This window comes from Stenella coeruleoalba (assembly GCF_951394435.1).
Source record: "Stenella coeruleoalba genome assembly, chromosome: 3".
NCBI lineage: Eukaryota > Metazoa > Chordata > Mammalia > Artiodactyla > Delphinidae > Stenella > Stenella coeruleoalba.
Window position 1 is genome coordinate 69,286,852 of NC_137148.1, and position 17,758 is coordinate 69,304,609.

Genomic DNA, 17,758 nt, shown 5'->3' on the forward strand with positions numbered 1-17,758 from the left:
TATTCATTCCTTCCATTCTTCCTTCCTTCTTCCTTTTTTTCCCTATTCTTCTCTCTTTCCACAGAGATTTGTTGAGAACTTACTAGGTGGCAGGCACTGCCCTAGGCAAGCAGAACATAGCAGTAAATACAGGCAGAATTCCTGCACTCATGAAACCTATGATCTATTTGTGGAGGTAGACAAGAAACAAGTAAACAAATGAAAATATGCCATAACTTCAGGCACTGAAAAGCACTAAGAAGGAAAGTCAAACAGTGTAAGTGGAGGTTTGTTGTGGTTAAAGTAGTCAGTGCAGGACTTTATGAGGATATGACATTTGAGCAGACTTCAGGGAAGGGAGGAAGTAAGACAGGCAAAGCTCTGTTGAAGAGCATTTCATGCAGAGCGTATAGTAAGTCTAATGACTCTGAGATAGTAGACTTTTTGGTATATTCAGTAAACAGCAAGACATTCAGTGTGAGAAGACTACAGTAGAGGGGTAGAGGTGTGTGGTAGGTCTTAGGGTTATGAGAGAGGAAGAGGTCATGTCATGGAGGACCTTACAGATCCTCCTGTAAGGAGGAAGAAGTTTGCATTCTATTACGTGTGATAGGAGGATCTTAAAAAGGGATGTGAGGTGACTTGATTTACATTTTAAAAAGGTCATTCTGGCTAATGTGTGTAGAATAGGCAAGAGGAGTAAAAGTGGAAACAGGAAGATTGCTAGAAGATTCTATTATAAAAGTCTAGGTAAGAGATGATGGTAGCTTAGACTGGGGTGTTAGCAATTAAGATTGAAATGTAGTTAAATACAGGGTATCTTTTGAAGGCAGAGCTGACAGGACACGCAGATGAATTAAATGTGGGATGTGAGAAAAAGAGAGGAATCAATGATGTTATTTAGGTTTTTGGCCAGTAAGGGAGCGGAGATACCATTTGCTACATGAGGATACTGGGGGAGGAGCTTTTATGCATAGGAAATTCAAGAGTTCTTGTTTGAACATGAGATATTCAAATGGAGCTGCCAAGGGACAGTTTGAGCTAAGAGGAGATGCTGGGGTTGGAGATATTAATTTGGGAGTTATTTGCATATATATGGTATTTAAAGTCATGGATCTATGTTATCATACTGTAATGCTCTGTGAACACTCAACAAAGAATCTGTCAAGTGACTATAAAAACCATAAAGATTTCAAGTCAGTTTAGCTTTTCTTTCCCTAATATCATTTATCTTAGTGTTAAATGCTGCATTTATTTATTAGATGATTAAATGTTTTCCTCACTCTAAATTGTATGATCCATGAGAGCAAGGACCATGCCTATTTTGGCTCAGCATTGTTTCCTTGGAACTTAATAAATATTTGTAAGTGGAAGGAAAGATGTAATGGAAGCCATGAGTAAGCAGGAATCCTGAGATAGAGAGGTGTGGAGAGAGAGGTGGTTGGGGGTGGTTGATACTGAGGGCAGAGTCAGAATCAGTGGCTGCGTTGAGCAGAGAAATAGAATGAAGGAGTGACAGGGCTCCTGGGCTATGGGAATGGTGGCACTGCAAAAGGAGATAATAACATGGTCCCCATTCTTCAGACGTGACCACAAGCATGGCTGTTAGTGATCTTACGGTTCCCTATGAGACTAGATGTTTCGTTGGGGGACAGTTTGCTTCTCCTACCTTCCTTCCCCAGAAATCCTTATAATAAACCTTCATCACTTAAGGTGAATTGACCACACCTTTGGAACTCAAAAGCTTACAGATCTGTCTGTTGAGGATAATAATATTGTCATACTTTTTCAGAGTTGTGAAAGAGACAGTGCACAAGAGAACACTTTGACAACTTTAAAAGTTTCTATCAATACAAATATAAGGCATGAATTTTGTACAACTTTTAACAAAACAAAACATATTATCAGATTATTTCTTCACAAATGCCACTGTAATACTCATGATAGATTTTCTTGAATTTTTCCCATTTGGTCGTCAATGAGCTATTTTATGTCCAATGCATAACCACTTTTGCTTCTATCCTATTATTTAGCTGAAAATACATGTTAAAAAAAAGACAAAATATATTTGAATCAAGCAATAAATAGTCCTAGAAAGTCACTCCCTCTGGTCAGCATTGCTCCAGTGATAATATTCATGACTGGGAAATGGGTTTTCATCCCAGCCACACCATGACTAACACTGAATAAGCTTCTTAGCCATTTGTGCTAAATAGCCTTAGTTAGGTCATAGAATAGGATAACTGAAATACAAAATGACTCCAGTATAACAAACAACATGCCTATATTTAACAGAAATAAATTCTTCATCACAGGGGTTCTCAAACCCTGGTGTAAGTAGTGCGAAGCCCCTACCCTTTGGCATTCATCTGTTCTACGCAGGCAGTGGTCTCTCACTGCAAACACCAGTTCCTTTCTACCTGTGGGCTTTCTCTAGCCAGGGGAGATGCTCAGGCTGCACACAGGGCAGTCTGGAGGTGTTGGAAAGGAGATGCTTTCAGAAGCAGCCCTCAACCAATGACAAACAGGAGCTCAAGAATAAAAACCAGTTTCAGTGTCCTTCAGGTGTGTCAGCTCTCAGAGGAGTTCTGTGCTATCTCCCAGAGCTCCCCGGTAGGATCAAGTCCCAGCTGCTCTCAGCAGTGACCAGATCCTTAACACATCTTGTATTAACTTCCTTCCCTTCCCTACTCTCCTTCTGAAATTTCCCAGGATCACCTCCCAAATAAACAACTTAACACTCAAGTCTTAGTTTCAGAGTCTGCTTCTGGGAAAACCCAAACTAGGATACCTGGTCTGCAAACCAATGCCAATTTTTAAAAATCCATGGAAAAATGAAAAAGAAGGACATAATATACCATGCACATTTCATGAAGCTAAATTTATGTAATTCAAAAGACTTTGCTTTTTTGCTGAAATTATTTCCTCCCCTTTTCTTTTTGCTTTTTCCCTCTCTCCCTTCCTTTCTCTCTCCCTGTCCCCTATTCCCCGACCCCGCTTTTCACTATTTCTACTAGAAATGTCTTTTCCTTTTATGAAATAGAGTTGTAGGAAATGATAGTTAATAATAACAAAATACTCCTCACTTCACAAAATTCATAATTCAGTAGTCTCTCAATTTTGTTGAAGGTTTAGTAGTCTGTAAAATCCAGAAATCTGGAAGTTACTGCTGTACTACATGTTATATTTCATTGTTATTTTCACAATTAAAGAATGAAGAGAAAGTTAAAATATTAAAAAGTTGTGTTAAGATAACAAGTGAAATTGAGTTCTTCAAAAACGTGAATTAAGAAATAATTATAGTTAGAAATATCTTAGAAAGGTAGTTTTAGTTAGGTAAAGTTACATTACTCACAATTTCTTTTGATGTACATAAAACTCACCTTATTTTATCTGTAATTATCTCAAGGCTCTATTTAACCCTTTCATTGTATAGTTACTTTAAAGCCTATTAAAAAGGTTTGTGTATTTGATGTACTAACTAAATTCAGAGATGAATGGGTTACTGGGAGATTCTCAGGTAGACCCAAGAATGCAACCTGAATTCAGAGACTTTGCAAGATTCCTAAGGTGAAGAGGCCAAAGGTTAGTTGGATTCCATGACGGTGTTTCAGGTGGTATTTAAATTGTTACAGACAGAGGCAAAGAATGGGAGTGTAATGATGAGGAGAATGTGAACTGGAGTCCTATACCACCTTGAGTCCCCCATTTCCCTTGCCCTGAAACCATTCCACTTCCTTTTCTCTCTTACTTCTAGCATGGAGCACTATCATGTAAAGGAACCTGGTGCAGAAAGGAAAAATAGAACTATTCCTGGTTAGAGGAAACTAGTAGGCAAAGAAAAACAGACTAGAATTGATGAAGGGGAAAAATTTCTGATATAGAATAATGAAAAATCAGCAAAATAAAGACCAAAGGATAAAAATAACCTAAATAATAAAAAATAAAGATATTTTTCTACTCTTCTTTCAAGAGAAGGGATATTTAGATCTAATTGATCTAAGCTCCTTTAACCATATGTAAGTTTAAATGTTTTAAGAGGGATCCCAATAATTTTCTTTGAAGTTTATTTTACTGCCTCAGAGATTGTACTATTCTTTAATTTCTCCATGGTGTTTATAATTTTCATCAAGCTTAGTTATTATACCACATACTGTAACCTCTGCAGAGCTATTTACTTTTTCATCAAAATAATTTCCATTAACCTGTATCTCCTCAATGTTATTTGCTCAAAACATCTCCCTAATAAGGAAATTTGTGCTCTTGAAAATTTTAAGATGAGGTCAACAAATGCAGTAAGGATATTAGGGGTTAGGAGTAAAGGCTTCTTTTCAAAATTCTGAGGTCAATGAAACCTTTTGACACTCTTTAGAGAAATTTGGAAGCCTATTTGTTTAGCTGAATATGCACTAGGGCATGAAACACAATAATATTCATCATGACTTCTTGCTTAGTTTTCCCTTCAGAAACTACTCAGATATTTGATCTAAATTCCTTGAGTTTCTCTAAAATTGTATTACTGAGTCAGAGTTACCTTTTCACATATTGAGTTATCAAAACTGCAAAATGTTTTGGAATGTATTACATTCATATTTGAGTGGCCAATAAAATCAGAATGAGCCAAATTCATTTTTTAAAAAATTGCGTTCAGGTTTTTACCCGTGTCTTTGCCCAGCATTTCTGATTGTTTATTCTTCATTAAATACTATGTTTAATTCCATATCTGGAATAACTTTTCTTAAATCACAGATATCAAAAATTGTTTCACTAAAAGTAAAAGCTCTTTTGAATTTTCCTCTTTTCTTTTGTATACTGTTTTTCAGTGCCTCCCTGTTTAATATTATCTGTGAATTTAATTAACAGACTGTTTACTTCCCTTTGTTAGCTAATGTTACATAACACCACACCTAACACCAGTCCCTGCAGAAACCCTGTAATGCCCCTCTCCAAATAAATATTTCATAGGTTTTTGTTCTTTTAAAATTTTCTTCAGTTTTTGACTCATGAAACTTCAAGGAATGTATCTATGTCAGGAAATTCAGGGGCTTGGAAGAAAAGGAAAGGGAAACACAGAAGAAACTGAGAGAGAAATTAACAGAAAAACAAAAACAAAAACATGAGACTATAGAGACTGTAAATGAGAGATGGGCAGGTCAACGTGAATAGAGAAAGAAAAAAGGCAATAGACAAAAATAAAGGAGGTAAAACATTTAGCTCTTTTGGAAAAAATTGAAAGTCAGTGAAGATAGAAGACTGATTTGAGATTAAGGAAATACACAAAGAATAGTAAAGATCAAGGCCTAGATCCATCCAATAAATGGAGTATATAAAAAAATTTGAAAATATCTCATCAAAAATATTTGGTAATCTCTTTAGATGAAAATGACAACACTACTCTAAGACTGAATATAATGTAAGATATTGGTATTAGGTTGATATACAAATAGACATAGTAGATCCCACTGGTTGAGCAATTGATGTCTAAAGATGTGAGCTGATCTAATCCAGGATTTGTTAAAAGAATGGAGACCTGTTCAAAGCAGTTGGCAAGGATGCATAGCATTGGACTAGGCAGTAGGATAGACTACAGGTTGTATCTGCAGTATACCTTTGTAGTAACTAGAAAACAATATAAATCAGTATGTAATTGATGTTGGACTACATTAAATATTGTCCTTTAGATGCTAAAGAATTTTCAAAAAAGGGGAAGGACATAATTCCGCAAATTAGAGTAGTGAATCTTACCTGGAATCTCAGGAAGAATACCTATGGTGTGTGAGCACTTAGAAAATATCAGTGATAACCCAGAGCTGGTGATTACCTACCAGTCCAATGTCCTACTTTCAAAGGCTGATGATGGTGTTGCATACCATTTTCTTGTTTAGCGTACTATATTATAGTGGTTCTTAAACTTAAATGTTCAAATCTTGGAGGGCGCGTTAAAACACAGATTACTGCATTTTCTGATTCAGAAGGTCTAGGGCTGGAGGGGTCCAAGAATTTGCATTTCTAACAAGTTCCTAGGATATTGCTGGTCTGAGACCACTCTTGCGATTAGTCAGTCCATCTTCACTCTCCCAGGTAGTACACTGCATAAGAGGTAAGCAGAATGAAGGAGTCCTTAGGATTACTGGTAATCACATTGTCACTGATTTGGCAAATAGGGTTATGGAAATAGACATTTCTAAAGGAAAATGTCTTGTGTGCACCTTGCCACCTCGTTTACTGGTCTTTTCCTTTTTCCCTTGGCCTCTATTTCAGCCCCTTCCCATCCTTAATGTGCTTCTTGTTGGTTTGCCTATCCTTAGCAGAGAAAATACTGATCTCAAAGATCAATATTTAATGGTATTTAATGGTATTTAATGTGGGATTCCTCCTGGGAGAATGCAAAATATAAGAATAATATATGAGTCCAAAAGGGCAAATCAGATACTGGAATTTCAAAAAATGGGAACGATTCCTCCACCTATGTTTATACATATTCCAGTAGAAAAGACAAAACAAAACCATTCTGTTCGGCTATATATTAAGAGTGAAATTTCAGTTTATTGATAATTTTTGAAACCATACATAATTGTAACTGACACTTTGGGACCTTGACATCTGCCAGTTGAAAGTGCTCTGTGCATTCACATGTACATCGTGGAGTATGCCCTGCCGTGTTTTGCACACAAACGAGGACAAAAGGGCGTTGATTAGTGATGTCTGGGGCACCTCTCCTCTCCACACCTTATTAGTTACCCAACAGACTTGCAACGGCAAGGTAGTGTGTGTGAAAGAGAAAGAAAAAGAGAAAGGGAATAGAAGGGGAGAGTGGGAGAAGAAAACAAAACGTGTACGGTGGTAGAAATCTGACTTCAAACAACCACTATTTCTACTAAAATTCTTAGCCCTCCCCATATGGCCCCCCCATTATCCATCTCGCTTTCTTTGAGTTTCAGAACCCAGTTTTTAAAATTTCATTTTATTTTTTAGCTTGTAAGAGTCATATAGTAATTTATACTATGAAAAGAAAACGGAAACAGTAACAGTACGGTCTCGACCTTCCAAGCGGGCCGCCCCCTCCAACCCCCCACCTCCGAGGGCCTTGAATGTCTGGTTTCTGCGCCGCCGGCCACGGGTGTTTGTTCTACCGGTCAGGAGGCAAGCAACTGGCTTCGCGGCATCTTCCTTTCCCTCTCCCCGGTCCTCCCTCTTCAATCCCTCCTTGTCTCTCCCGTCTCTCCCGTTTTCACCGCGCTGAGCGGCCGCGCGCACTGGACCCACTCCTCCCCTCCTCCGCCTCACCGGCCCTTCAAACAAAGCCCAGGCAGGCCGGCGCACGAGAGATGCGGCCGCGCCGCCACGCGCTCCACCCGGAGCGGGACAGCGAGCGCGGCTGCGCACCGCGCGTCCCCGCCGCTTCCTTCCCTCCCGACTCTTCCTTTTCCTTCTCCAGGCCCAGCCCCCCAACCCCGGCGCCGGGAAGGCGCCTGCGCAGAAGCTGCCCTCTCCCTCCTCCTCCCCCGCCCTTCCTTCCCTCTGCTCCTCCTCCCGTGCCCCGCCTTCCTTTCTCTCTCGTCGATTTCACTGAGCGCTCCAGGTTGCGAGCAGTTCAGTCCGTTTTCCCACTACCCCGCCCCCCTTCCTCTTTTCTCCCCACCCCTCGCGTCTCAGCCCCGTGGAGGATGAAGCGGCTGCAGTGGCCCCAGCCCCAGCAGCGGCACCGGCGGTGGCTGCGGTGGGGGTGGCCGGAACTGGGGTGGTGAAGAAGCGGTGGCGGCGGCGGCCGTGGCGGTGGCTGAAGGAGCAGCAGCCGCCCCAGCCGCTTCCCCTGTGCTTCCCTTCCTCTTGAGTGCAGCCAGGAAGTTTTTCGCTTCTGTGCATGTGTGTGTGCGTGAGTGTGGGTGTGTAAGGTGAAGATTTGGGCGGCGTTTGTGCAGGCGTTGGTTTTTTTGCCCACTTCTCTTCCCGTAACCCGGGTAGCTCCCGAGCCTGGGCTGTGGCCCGAAGAGGGGGCGCGGCGGCGGGCTCTCTCCTTTTGTTGTTGTTTCCTCCGCCTGGGGAGCTGAAGAGGGGACGCGCCTGGGTGGGGCGGCTCGGAGCCCGGGCCTGGTGGCCCCCGGGGCTCCCGGGCGGGCAGGGTAGGGCAGAGTAGAGCGGGCTTCAACATGATGGCGGCCGAGGCCGGCAGTGAGGAGGGCGGCCCGGTCACCGCCGGGGCAGCAGGAGGCGGCGGGGCCGCGGGCTCCAGTGCCTATCCGGCAGTGTGTCGGGTGAAGATACCCGCCGCCCTGTCTGTGGCAGCCGCCCCCTTTCCTGGGCTGGCGGAGGCTGGAGTGGCCGGGACTCTGGGTGGCGGAGCCGCTTTGGGGTCAGGGTTCCTGGGACCCGGGTCTGTGGCGGGGGCACTGGGGGGAGCCGGACTGTCAGGGGGAGGTGCTGCTGCTGGCGTGGCTGGTGCTGCCGCCGCCGGACCTGGCGGGGAGATGGCTTTCACCAAGGGGACCACTTCGTTGCCTGCTGAGACCTTCGGGGCAGGCGGCGGATTCCCTCCTTTGCCGCCGCCTCCTCAGCTGCCCCCTTTGGGCGCGGGCCTGGGAACAGTGGACGAAGGTGACTCTCTGGATGGACCAGAATACGAGGAGGAAGAGGTGGCCATCCCGCTGACCGCTCCGCCAACTAACCAGTAAGTCAAGACCGGTGTTTTGGGGGAAGCTGACTCCTGGAAAGAAGTGGGAAAACATGCCTCGTTCTTTCAGCTGTTACTCGTTGTGAAAAGTTTTGAAGCTTATGGTTCTGTGAATAGGGATTTAATTTGATCACTCATCTTCCCTACAGGCACACTCCCTGGCGGCTTGGTATATTTATTGCTCCTCTGGGAAGATGTAAAGTTTTAAAGATGGGAAGCATGGGAAAATGTGTATCCAGTGAGAACCGGATATGGTTCTGCCCCTTCCAAATTGAGGTGGCGTCCTGGGATTCAGCTGAGCTTGCAGCTACCAAGGCAGTCGTAGTCTGTATTAACCTGGTTGTGTTCCCTGTTGAAGCTAGATGACTAGTGAGAAGCTTGGAATACAAGCATTTAAATGAGTATTGTGTTAATATCATTCGAAACATGCATTGGTCAGAATGCTTTGTTTTTGTTGCACTGCAAATCCCAGCTTCTGCCTGTTGAAAGCATTGCGATGCAGAGAAGTCTTTGGATCACTTTTGAAAACGTGGGTCAGCGAGAAAGGAAAGTTCTGTTAATTACAGGTGTGGTTAAGGGCTCATAGTCCAACAATATTTGTAACTTGTGCCGTAGAATTCCCATTTATTAATATTAGTGTAATTCTTCTATAAGTTGAAGCTTTCTAAGCACAATATTGGAGCAAAACAAAATTAATAGTGTGCTTCCCTTCAACACTTTGTTGGTGGCAAATACAGTATTCTATTTGAAAATTAATTTTGACAGTCTACTGCGGAATATATATGACAAATGACTTTTCTATATATAGTACCTCCCCCTTGTTCTCTTCATAAGTGAACTTAGGTATGTATTTATAAAGCTGGACCTTGGTGAGAGGAAAATGTTGATGGGAAGAGGTAATAGTAGGTAAAATTTGCTTTATAGATCCCTCATATCTGTCTTAATTTTCCTTTAGAATGTTGACAACCTTGGTGAGTATCAGAAGAAGAAAGATTTGGTTTCTGTGTTGACAATCACTCTAGACAATTGCAGGTTTTTTTGTTTTTTCGTGGGTTTTGTTTTCATTTGTTTTTTGTTTTTTTGATAATCTTTGGAAGATTTAAAAAGGACTTAACGAATTAGGACATTTTTGACTTAAGGCTACATCTTTTGATGGAAAAGTAAAGTTAGTCTTTCTTAGGTCAGCCATGGTTTAGGGGTGTTGTATTCCTTTTATGTTATTCATTGTGAGTTCAATTTTTTGGTCTGATTTCATACCAACTTATTTCACATCTGTGTATTGCAGACTTTTCTGAAGGTGTTCTGAGGGTGTTAAAAATTTTAAATATACTGCACTGTTTACACACCTTCAAGCCTTTTTGAAAAAATCACTTAAGTATTAAGGTTCCTGTGGTTACGATAAAGTGCAACTTTTCATTATGAAAGAATATAGGCTTATGCCAGTTATTAACTAAATTGAATTAGGCATATTTAGTATATTGCAGTTTTAAATATTTTTAAAGGTAGAATTTATTTTGTAGAGCAATTTTAGCTTCACGGCAGAATTGAGCAGAAAACACATAGTGTTTCCATTAAATTTTTAATAATAAACTTGAGTGAGTATATAGGAAAAATTATGTTTCTGAGAAGTCCATTTGAGATTTTCATCATTATTGTTTGTATTTGGGAATAAAAATATTATTTGTGTGACTGTGTATATGAGAATTGTACCTGTTCTAAAAGGTATCCTCCATTTCTAGTATGTTTTTTAAATTTGCCACTGAGAAGTACAAATTTCCCTCTTTTCTTTATCTTAGATATCAACCCAAAGTCACTGGAGGCAATACAGTGTAGTGGTTAAGCGTGCAAATTCTGAAGTTAGACAAGATTTGGGTTGGAATCCTGACTCTGCTACTAACTAGCTGTGTGATCTTGGAAAGGTCAGTTTCCCCATCTGTAAAATGGGGACAATAATGGTGTCTCCCTCATATGGTTGTGTGTTTTTTTTTGTTTTTTTTTTTTGCGGTATGCGGGCCTCTCACTGTTGTGGCCCCTCCCGTAGCTGAGCACAGGCTCAGCGGCCATGGCTCACGGGCCTAGCTGCTCCACAGCATGTGGGATCTTTCCGGACCGGGGCACGAACCCATGTCCCCTGCATTGGCAGGCGGACTCTCAACCACAGCGCCACCAGGGAAGCCACATATGGTCGTTTTTAAGGTTAATGAGAACCCCCTGAACATATTCAGCACAGTATCTGGCACATAGTAAGTGTTCAATAAATTAGTAGTCTCGCCATATAATAATATACAATTTTATTGTCATTAAATTGCCTACTAATTCTATTGCTATAGGAACTCCCTTACTAATAACTATTTGAGAGAATGTTTTGAACTCCGAAGGCCTGTCTACCAAGATTGATTATATCAAAAATTTTATTTTAAATTCATAAAGGCTTCTAGCAGGCTAAGCAGGTTTAGAGATGGAATTCAAGTGTTTTCTATAAATTCCTATTTTTAAATAAAAGGAAAAGCCTTAACGACTTTGTTAAATAATGTCAAATCTTTCATAAAAGTATTGAAGAAATGCTTTTGGACTAATATATAATTACTAGTGACTGGTCACCTTAGTTATTGATAGCATGATATTAAGGAGGTTCAGGTCATAGGATCGAGTCCACAGTGGTTTGTTAGATAGACCAGGGTTCCCTGGTCATGGAGTTCAACCATGTGTCCAGCTGGTTCAGTGCTGTTGGTCACAAGAGTCAAGTGACAATATGTAGATAGACCAGTGCAAATATAATAACACTATTAGTATTTTGTACCTTGTTTTTCTGTGTGCATGGTGAATCATTAGTCTCATGTTTATTACTGAGCATTTTCATTAGTTGGGTTAAGGCGAGAAAAGTTTGTAGAATTATAACTATTACATGTATTTGAATATTCTTTTTTTGTGTGTGCAAAGTTTGAGGAAAAAATTTTAAAAAGAAAAAAATTCTCCCCATATATTTTTATGCTATAAAAGGTTCTGTATCTAAAATTGCTAACAAAGTTTTTTTTCAATACAGGTACTCCCTGTATTGTTATGTAGCTGCTTTTCGTGGTCCTTGTTATTTCTTTCTCTTTTCCCCAGGGGTGAGGGGTGATAGGAAAGGAGAATAGTTCCCTTAGTCCACCATCAATTATGTACAGAGATTTTTAACTATGAGCCTGCAGTAGCAGGAGGCTCTTGGGCTGAATCCAACTGACATATATATTGCTTGCTCGTAGTATATTTGGAGCATTTAGTGATTACTTGCCACCATTTAAAAATAGGAAAACTTCATGTTTAAGAAGTCTCGATTTCTAGCACCACTTGAGATATCAGAGGAGTTGGCTCTACCTGGTTGCTGTTCCTGCTTGAGAATAGATTTCTAGAGCTGAGTAGTGATTGCCCCATTTAGGTGAATTCTGAGCTCTACAGTTAACTGTGGTTACTACCAGGCCTGCTTTGCCTTTGATGTTATTTGCCTGGCATCTGGCTTAACTAGATCTTACCCTGGACCTAAAACGCAGGCTTTCTCAAGCCTGAAAGTAGAAGAAAAAGGAAATAAGGAATGTAAATAATACCTTTCTTTTCCTTAAGAATCATCTTACTGTTTCTACAAAAATAAAATCATTCTTAAGTCAAATAATTGTTAAATGTTAGTACTAAGACATGTAGCATTCATTAACTTTGTCACCGATTGCATTGTAACTCTGGGTGAGTCATTATTTCTTAATAAAAATGGGGGTGAGAATTGAAGAGATTAGTTATGGACAGAGTGGTTCCTGACCAGGACCAGATATTTTTGCTATATGAGTAGTAGAGCAATGTAGTAGGAGCTTAATTTAAGAGATACAACAATGAGTAAGATTCCCCTTTTCTTAATGTGTCTCTAGTAGAAAGTTAAGTTACCAATTACTGTCAATTCAGGCTAGCTTAAGATAAATATCATGAGTGAAGTATGAGCAAAGGGTCATGGGTGTTAAAAGAATAAGATACTTATATAATTAGAATCAGTAAAGTCTTAGAGGAAAAGTAGCAGGTATGTTTTCAATGCTGCTTAATTTATTCTGAACAAGAGGTAATTGGTTCCTATGCCCTTTGCCTAAAGATTTTGTCAGGTAGAAAAGAATTACAAATTAATGAGTATAAACTTTTGACCTTTAGTGAGGAGTCTGTCCTACTGAACTCTTTTTTTTTTTTTTTTTCGGTACGTGGGCCTCTCACTGTTGTGGCCTCTCCCGTTGTGGAGCACAGCCTCTGGACGCGCAGGCTTAGTGGCCATGGCTCACGGGCCCAGCTGCTCCGCGGCATGTGGGATTTTCCTGGACTGGGGCACGAACCCGTGTCCCGTGCATTGGCAGGCGGACTCTCAACCACTGCGCCACTAGGGAAGCCCCTACTGAACTCTTAATTATTTACCTGTGGTCTGGGGTAGGTTGAAGGGGGTGCCTACAGTTAACTGAGAATACACAGCACTACCAAAGGCTTGAATTGGTCTGGATCATTGATTAGCCACTCTAGGGAAACCAGGCAAACATTATTGACAGAGCCGAAAAAAAAGACCCAAAAGCCAAAACAACAGCAACAAAAAAACCTGAAAGGGGTAAATTAGAAGAAGAAGGGGAAAATAAAGAGGTCTTTTGGTTGCTTTGCTCCCTATCTCTTTACTAGCCATTAGGGAAATGAGAGAATGCCTTTAAGAGCAGCTCAAATACTCCGAACAGTACCTCGGTGGGGGCAGGTGATGGAACTTAGAGCGATTATTGTCAGGTATCACTGATGACATTTCTTGGTTGCTTACTACCTAACAGGAACTGTTCTAATTGGTACATGTGTTGTTGTAGTTGCCTACTGCTTCACTCCAAAACTTAGTTGCTGAAACATTTATTTGCTCTTGATTCTAAAATTTGGGCAGGGCTTGTTGGGGACTGCTCCATGTGTCACCTGTTGGCTATAATGTCCAAGGTATCTTTTTAACTCATAAGTCTGGTACCTCAGCTGGGATGGCTGGAACAGCTGGTGGATAGCTGGGCATCTGTGTGTGTATGTGTGTATCTGTGTCCATGTCTCCCCCCACCCCAACTTCTCCATTTCATTAGCTTGAACTTCTCCACAGCATGGCAGATGGGTTCCATGAGGGAGCATTCCCAGAGGACAGGCCTCACCTGCCAACACTTATTAAACCTCTCTGTTCTTCATGTTTGCTAACGTTCCAATGGCCAATGCTAATCACGTGAGTCAGTCTAGATTTAGTGTGGGAGTGGGCTATAAAAGGGCACCAATATTAGAAGGTGAGATTTCTTGGGGGCATCAGAGTAACTGCCTACTGCATGTATTATTCATTTACAAGTAAATATTAGATAATATTAGAATACTAGTGGTTAGGGAGAGCGTGGGAGAAAGGGCAAGTACTTTGAAGTTTTTCCCTTAGGGTCTACATGGTAAATTGTCTTTCATCGAATGGTCCAAATATTCCCACAATATATTCTGCTTCTGACCACCATTATCTTAATTTTAAACCAAAGATACTGAATATGGATGTTGGTTATGGCTCATTGTTTGAATATGCCAATGTATGTATGGTGTTATCTTGAAATCACCTGCAGTACATTTCAGTTGTGGGCTAAATAAAAAATAGTTGTTATCAGGTAAAATGTATGGATAACTTCTCCATATGTCTAATCACATCTCAATGGGATTTGGAGTATGCTTTCAGGTGTTCCAGTGATTACATGATTTTGTGAGTAAAACAATGAACATTGCGGGGGGACAGAAAGAAATATAAAAGAAAGTACAATGTAGCTGGACAATAAGGCATTAATGATATAGAAATAAGATGATAAAATTAATCTACGGACACATTGTACTAATTTTTCAAATTAGAGGATAGTTTTGGAAGAGTTGAAAGAATGAGAGTGTATGAAAGTGATTTTGAAATTTTATACTGTAATTCTCTTTTACTAAAGCTTTATAGAAAGTTTAATTAGCTTTTTGTAGCATCAGTATTTGATGTTATAGTAGTTCCCCCTTATCCACGGCTTCACTTTCCACGATTTCAGTTGCTCTCAGTTGACCATGGCTCAAAAATATTAAGCGGGGCTTCCCTGGTGGCTCAGTGGTTGAGAATCTGCCTGCCGATGCAGGGGACACAGGTTCGTGCCCCCGTCTGGGAAGATCCCACATGCCGCGGAGTGGCTAGGCCCGTGAGCCATGGCCTCTGAGCCTGCGCGTCCAGGAGCCTGTGCTCCGCAATGGGAGAGGCCACAACAGTGAGAGGCCCGCGTACCACAAACAAACAAACAAAAAATATTAAGCAGAAAATTCCAGAAATAAGCAATTCATGAGTTTTAAGAATTGTACACCTTTCAGAGTAGTGTGATGAAATCCTGCTCCATCCTGCCCAGGCATGAACCATACCTTTGTCCAACGTATCCTGCCATCACTTAGTGGTCCTACCTTGGTCGACAGATTGACTGTTGCACTATCACAGTGCTTGTGTTCAAGTAAGCCTTATTTTACTTAATAATGGCCCCAAAGCGCAAGAGTAGTGATGTTGGCAATTCGGATATTCCAGAGAAGCTGTAAAGTGCTTACTTTAAGTGAAAAGGTGAAAGTTTCCTACTTAAAAGGGGATGAAAAAAATCATATGCAGAGATTACTAAGATCTACAGTAAGAACGAATCTTCTATCTGTGAAATTGTGAAGGAAAAAGAAATTCATGATAGTTTTGCTGTTGCACCTCAAACTGCAAAAGTTATGACCACAGTGTGTGATAGTGCTTAGTTGAGATGGAAAAGGCGTTACATTTTACAGAAAGATATTTTGAGAGAGACTACATTCATGTAATGTTTATTACAGTATATCGTTATAATTGTTCTATTTTATTATAGAACATATAATAAATGTTATTGTTGTTAATATCTTACTGTGCCTAATTTATAAATAGGTATCTATATATGGGGAAAATAGAGTATGTATGGGATTCGGTACTAATTTGAGGTTTCAGGCATGCCTGGGAGTCTTGGAATGTATCCCCTGAGGATAAGAGAAGACTACTGTGTAATCAGGAGAGTGATATGCATAGATACATAGTATTTTAGTAAACGAGGAAACTCTTTCATTGACCATTGCAGAAGCAGACTCTGGTAGAGTGACTTGCTTAAAAGGTCAAAGAGCTAGGTGGATCTGGGACAGAATCCAGTTCCCATGATTTTTTAGATATGTTTCGATTTGAGTAATATTTAATTAATTTTTGCGGGGGGAGGAAGTGGAAAGGCAGAGGCCCATTATTGAGTAATCATTTACTATATTCTAGGCAGTTTACATAGGTTATCTCATTTAATTCTCATAACTATACAGTGAGAATAGATATTACCCACATTTTTTTTTTGTTGAGAAAACTGATAGAACTGGAATTCTCATGCAAATACTTTACTTGTTCCATTCCAGTGCATATAATACACACATATATACGTGCACCCATACAAAACTTAATATACTCCAGGACTGGCTAGTCATGGGGTGTTGGACTGAATTATATCTCTCCAAAATCCATGGATTGAAGCCCTAACCCCCAGTGTGACGGTGTATGGAGTTAAGACCTTTAAGGTAGTAATTAAGGTTAAATGAGGCCATAAAGGTGGATCCATAGTTCTATAGGACTGGTGTTCTCATATGAAGAGGAGGAGACAAATGGGAGCACATGTGAACAGAGAAAAGACCATGAGTTCACAGTGAGAAGGTGGCTATCTATATATAAGCCAAGGAGAGATGCTTCACTTAGAAACCAACTCTGTTGGCAACTTAATCTTGGACTCAGCCTCCAGAACTGTGAGAAAATACATTTCTGTTGTTTAAGCCATCTAGTATATGGAATTTTGTTATGATATCCTGAGCTGACTGATACACTGCATAAACCTGCATCTTTAAAAATGGCTTTGGAGGATTTGGAGCAGATTAAATGCTCATTTACTACTTGAGAAACAGGGTCTTCATGCCTTTATTTCCTATTTTTCACTGTAGGAAAGAAAGCGTTTCCTTATACTTTAGCTTCATTCTTCATGAGTTCGTGACTTAACATCTCCTCTTTTGGCTATACTTGTGTTGAAAGTTGGAAAGCATTTAAATGCATGTCTGATTATTATAGTGTGAAAAGATCCTACACAAGATTGTGGGTGGTAGCTGTAGAAAACCTATGGGTGAGACATTACTCCAGGAGATTTTCTGTATTCACTCTGTGTTCATTGTTGTAACATTCAGTGTTACTTTTAAAATTCTTCTCTTTTATGTATCTGTCTCTAGCTAAGGGAAAGACCTAGAGATATCCCTCTCAATTCTTTTAAGTCTTCTTTGTAGGTATAGCCCACGACACTGCGTTCACAGTTAAGATACTTGTATAATAGTAGAACCATACCTCTCTTCCATCCATGTCTATCTACCTAAATATTGATTTATCTCTCAGATTTTCCAATTAAACTTCTTATTTTGAGATAATTGTAGATTCATATTTAGTTGTAAGAAATAATAGAGATGTTTCTTTCACCTATTTTTCCAGATATATGGCAATATCTCGTGATATCACAACTAGGAGTCAATTTCATTGATATAGTTCATTTATTCAGATTTCACCAGTTCTACATACACTGTGTGTGTGTGTGTGTGTGTATGGTGTTTATTTAAATCTATGCGGTTTTATCACATGGGTAGATTTGTATAATCATCACCACAGTAAAGATACAGAACAATTTCATTACTCCCAGGATCCCTTGTGTTGTCCTTTTATAACTAAACCCACCTTTCTCCATCTTTAACCCCTGGCAACCACTAATCTGTTCTTCATTTTGTCATTTCCAAAAGACTATATAAATGGACTCATACAGCTTGTAACCTTTTTTGGTCAACGTCTTTACTGGAGTATAATTGCTTTACATTGCTGTGTTAGTTGCTGCTGTATAACAAAGTGAATCAGCTATACGTATACTTATATCCCCATATCCCCTCCCTGTTGCGTCTCCCTCCCACCCTCCCTATCCACCCCTCTAGGTGGTCACAAAGCACTGAGCTGATCTCCCTGTGCTATGCAGCTGCTTCCCACTAGCTATCTAT

General features: G+C 40.4%; 1 protein-coding gene across 1 annotated transcript in view; it reads left to right on the plus strand.

Moving 5' to 3' along the window:
- Nucleotides 1–7,554: 7,554 nt before the first annotated feature.
- RASA1 (RAS p21 protein activator 1) overlaps nucleotides 7,555–17,758 on the plus strand; it is a 111,430-nt gene continuing 101,226 nt past the window's right edge. The window contains exon 1 of the mRNA XM_079918105.1: nucleotides 7,555–8,647. Within this exon, the coding sequence (XP_079774231.1) occupies nucleotides 8,130–8,647 (518 nt within the window). The 5' untranslated portion in view covers nucleotides 7,555–8,129. The remainder of the gene's footprint in view (nucleotides 8,648–17,758) is intronic.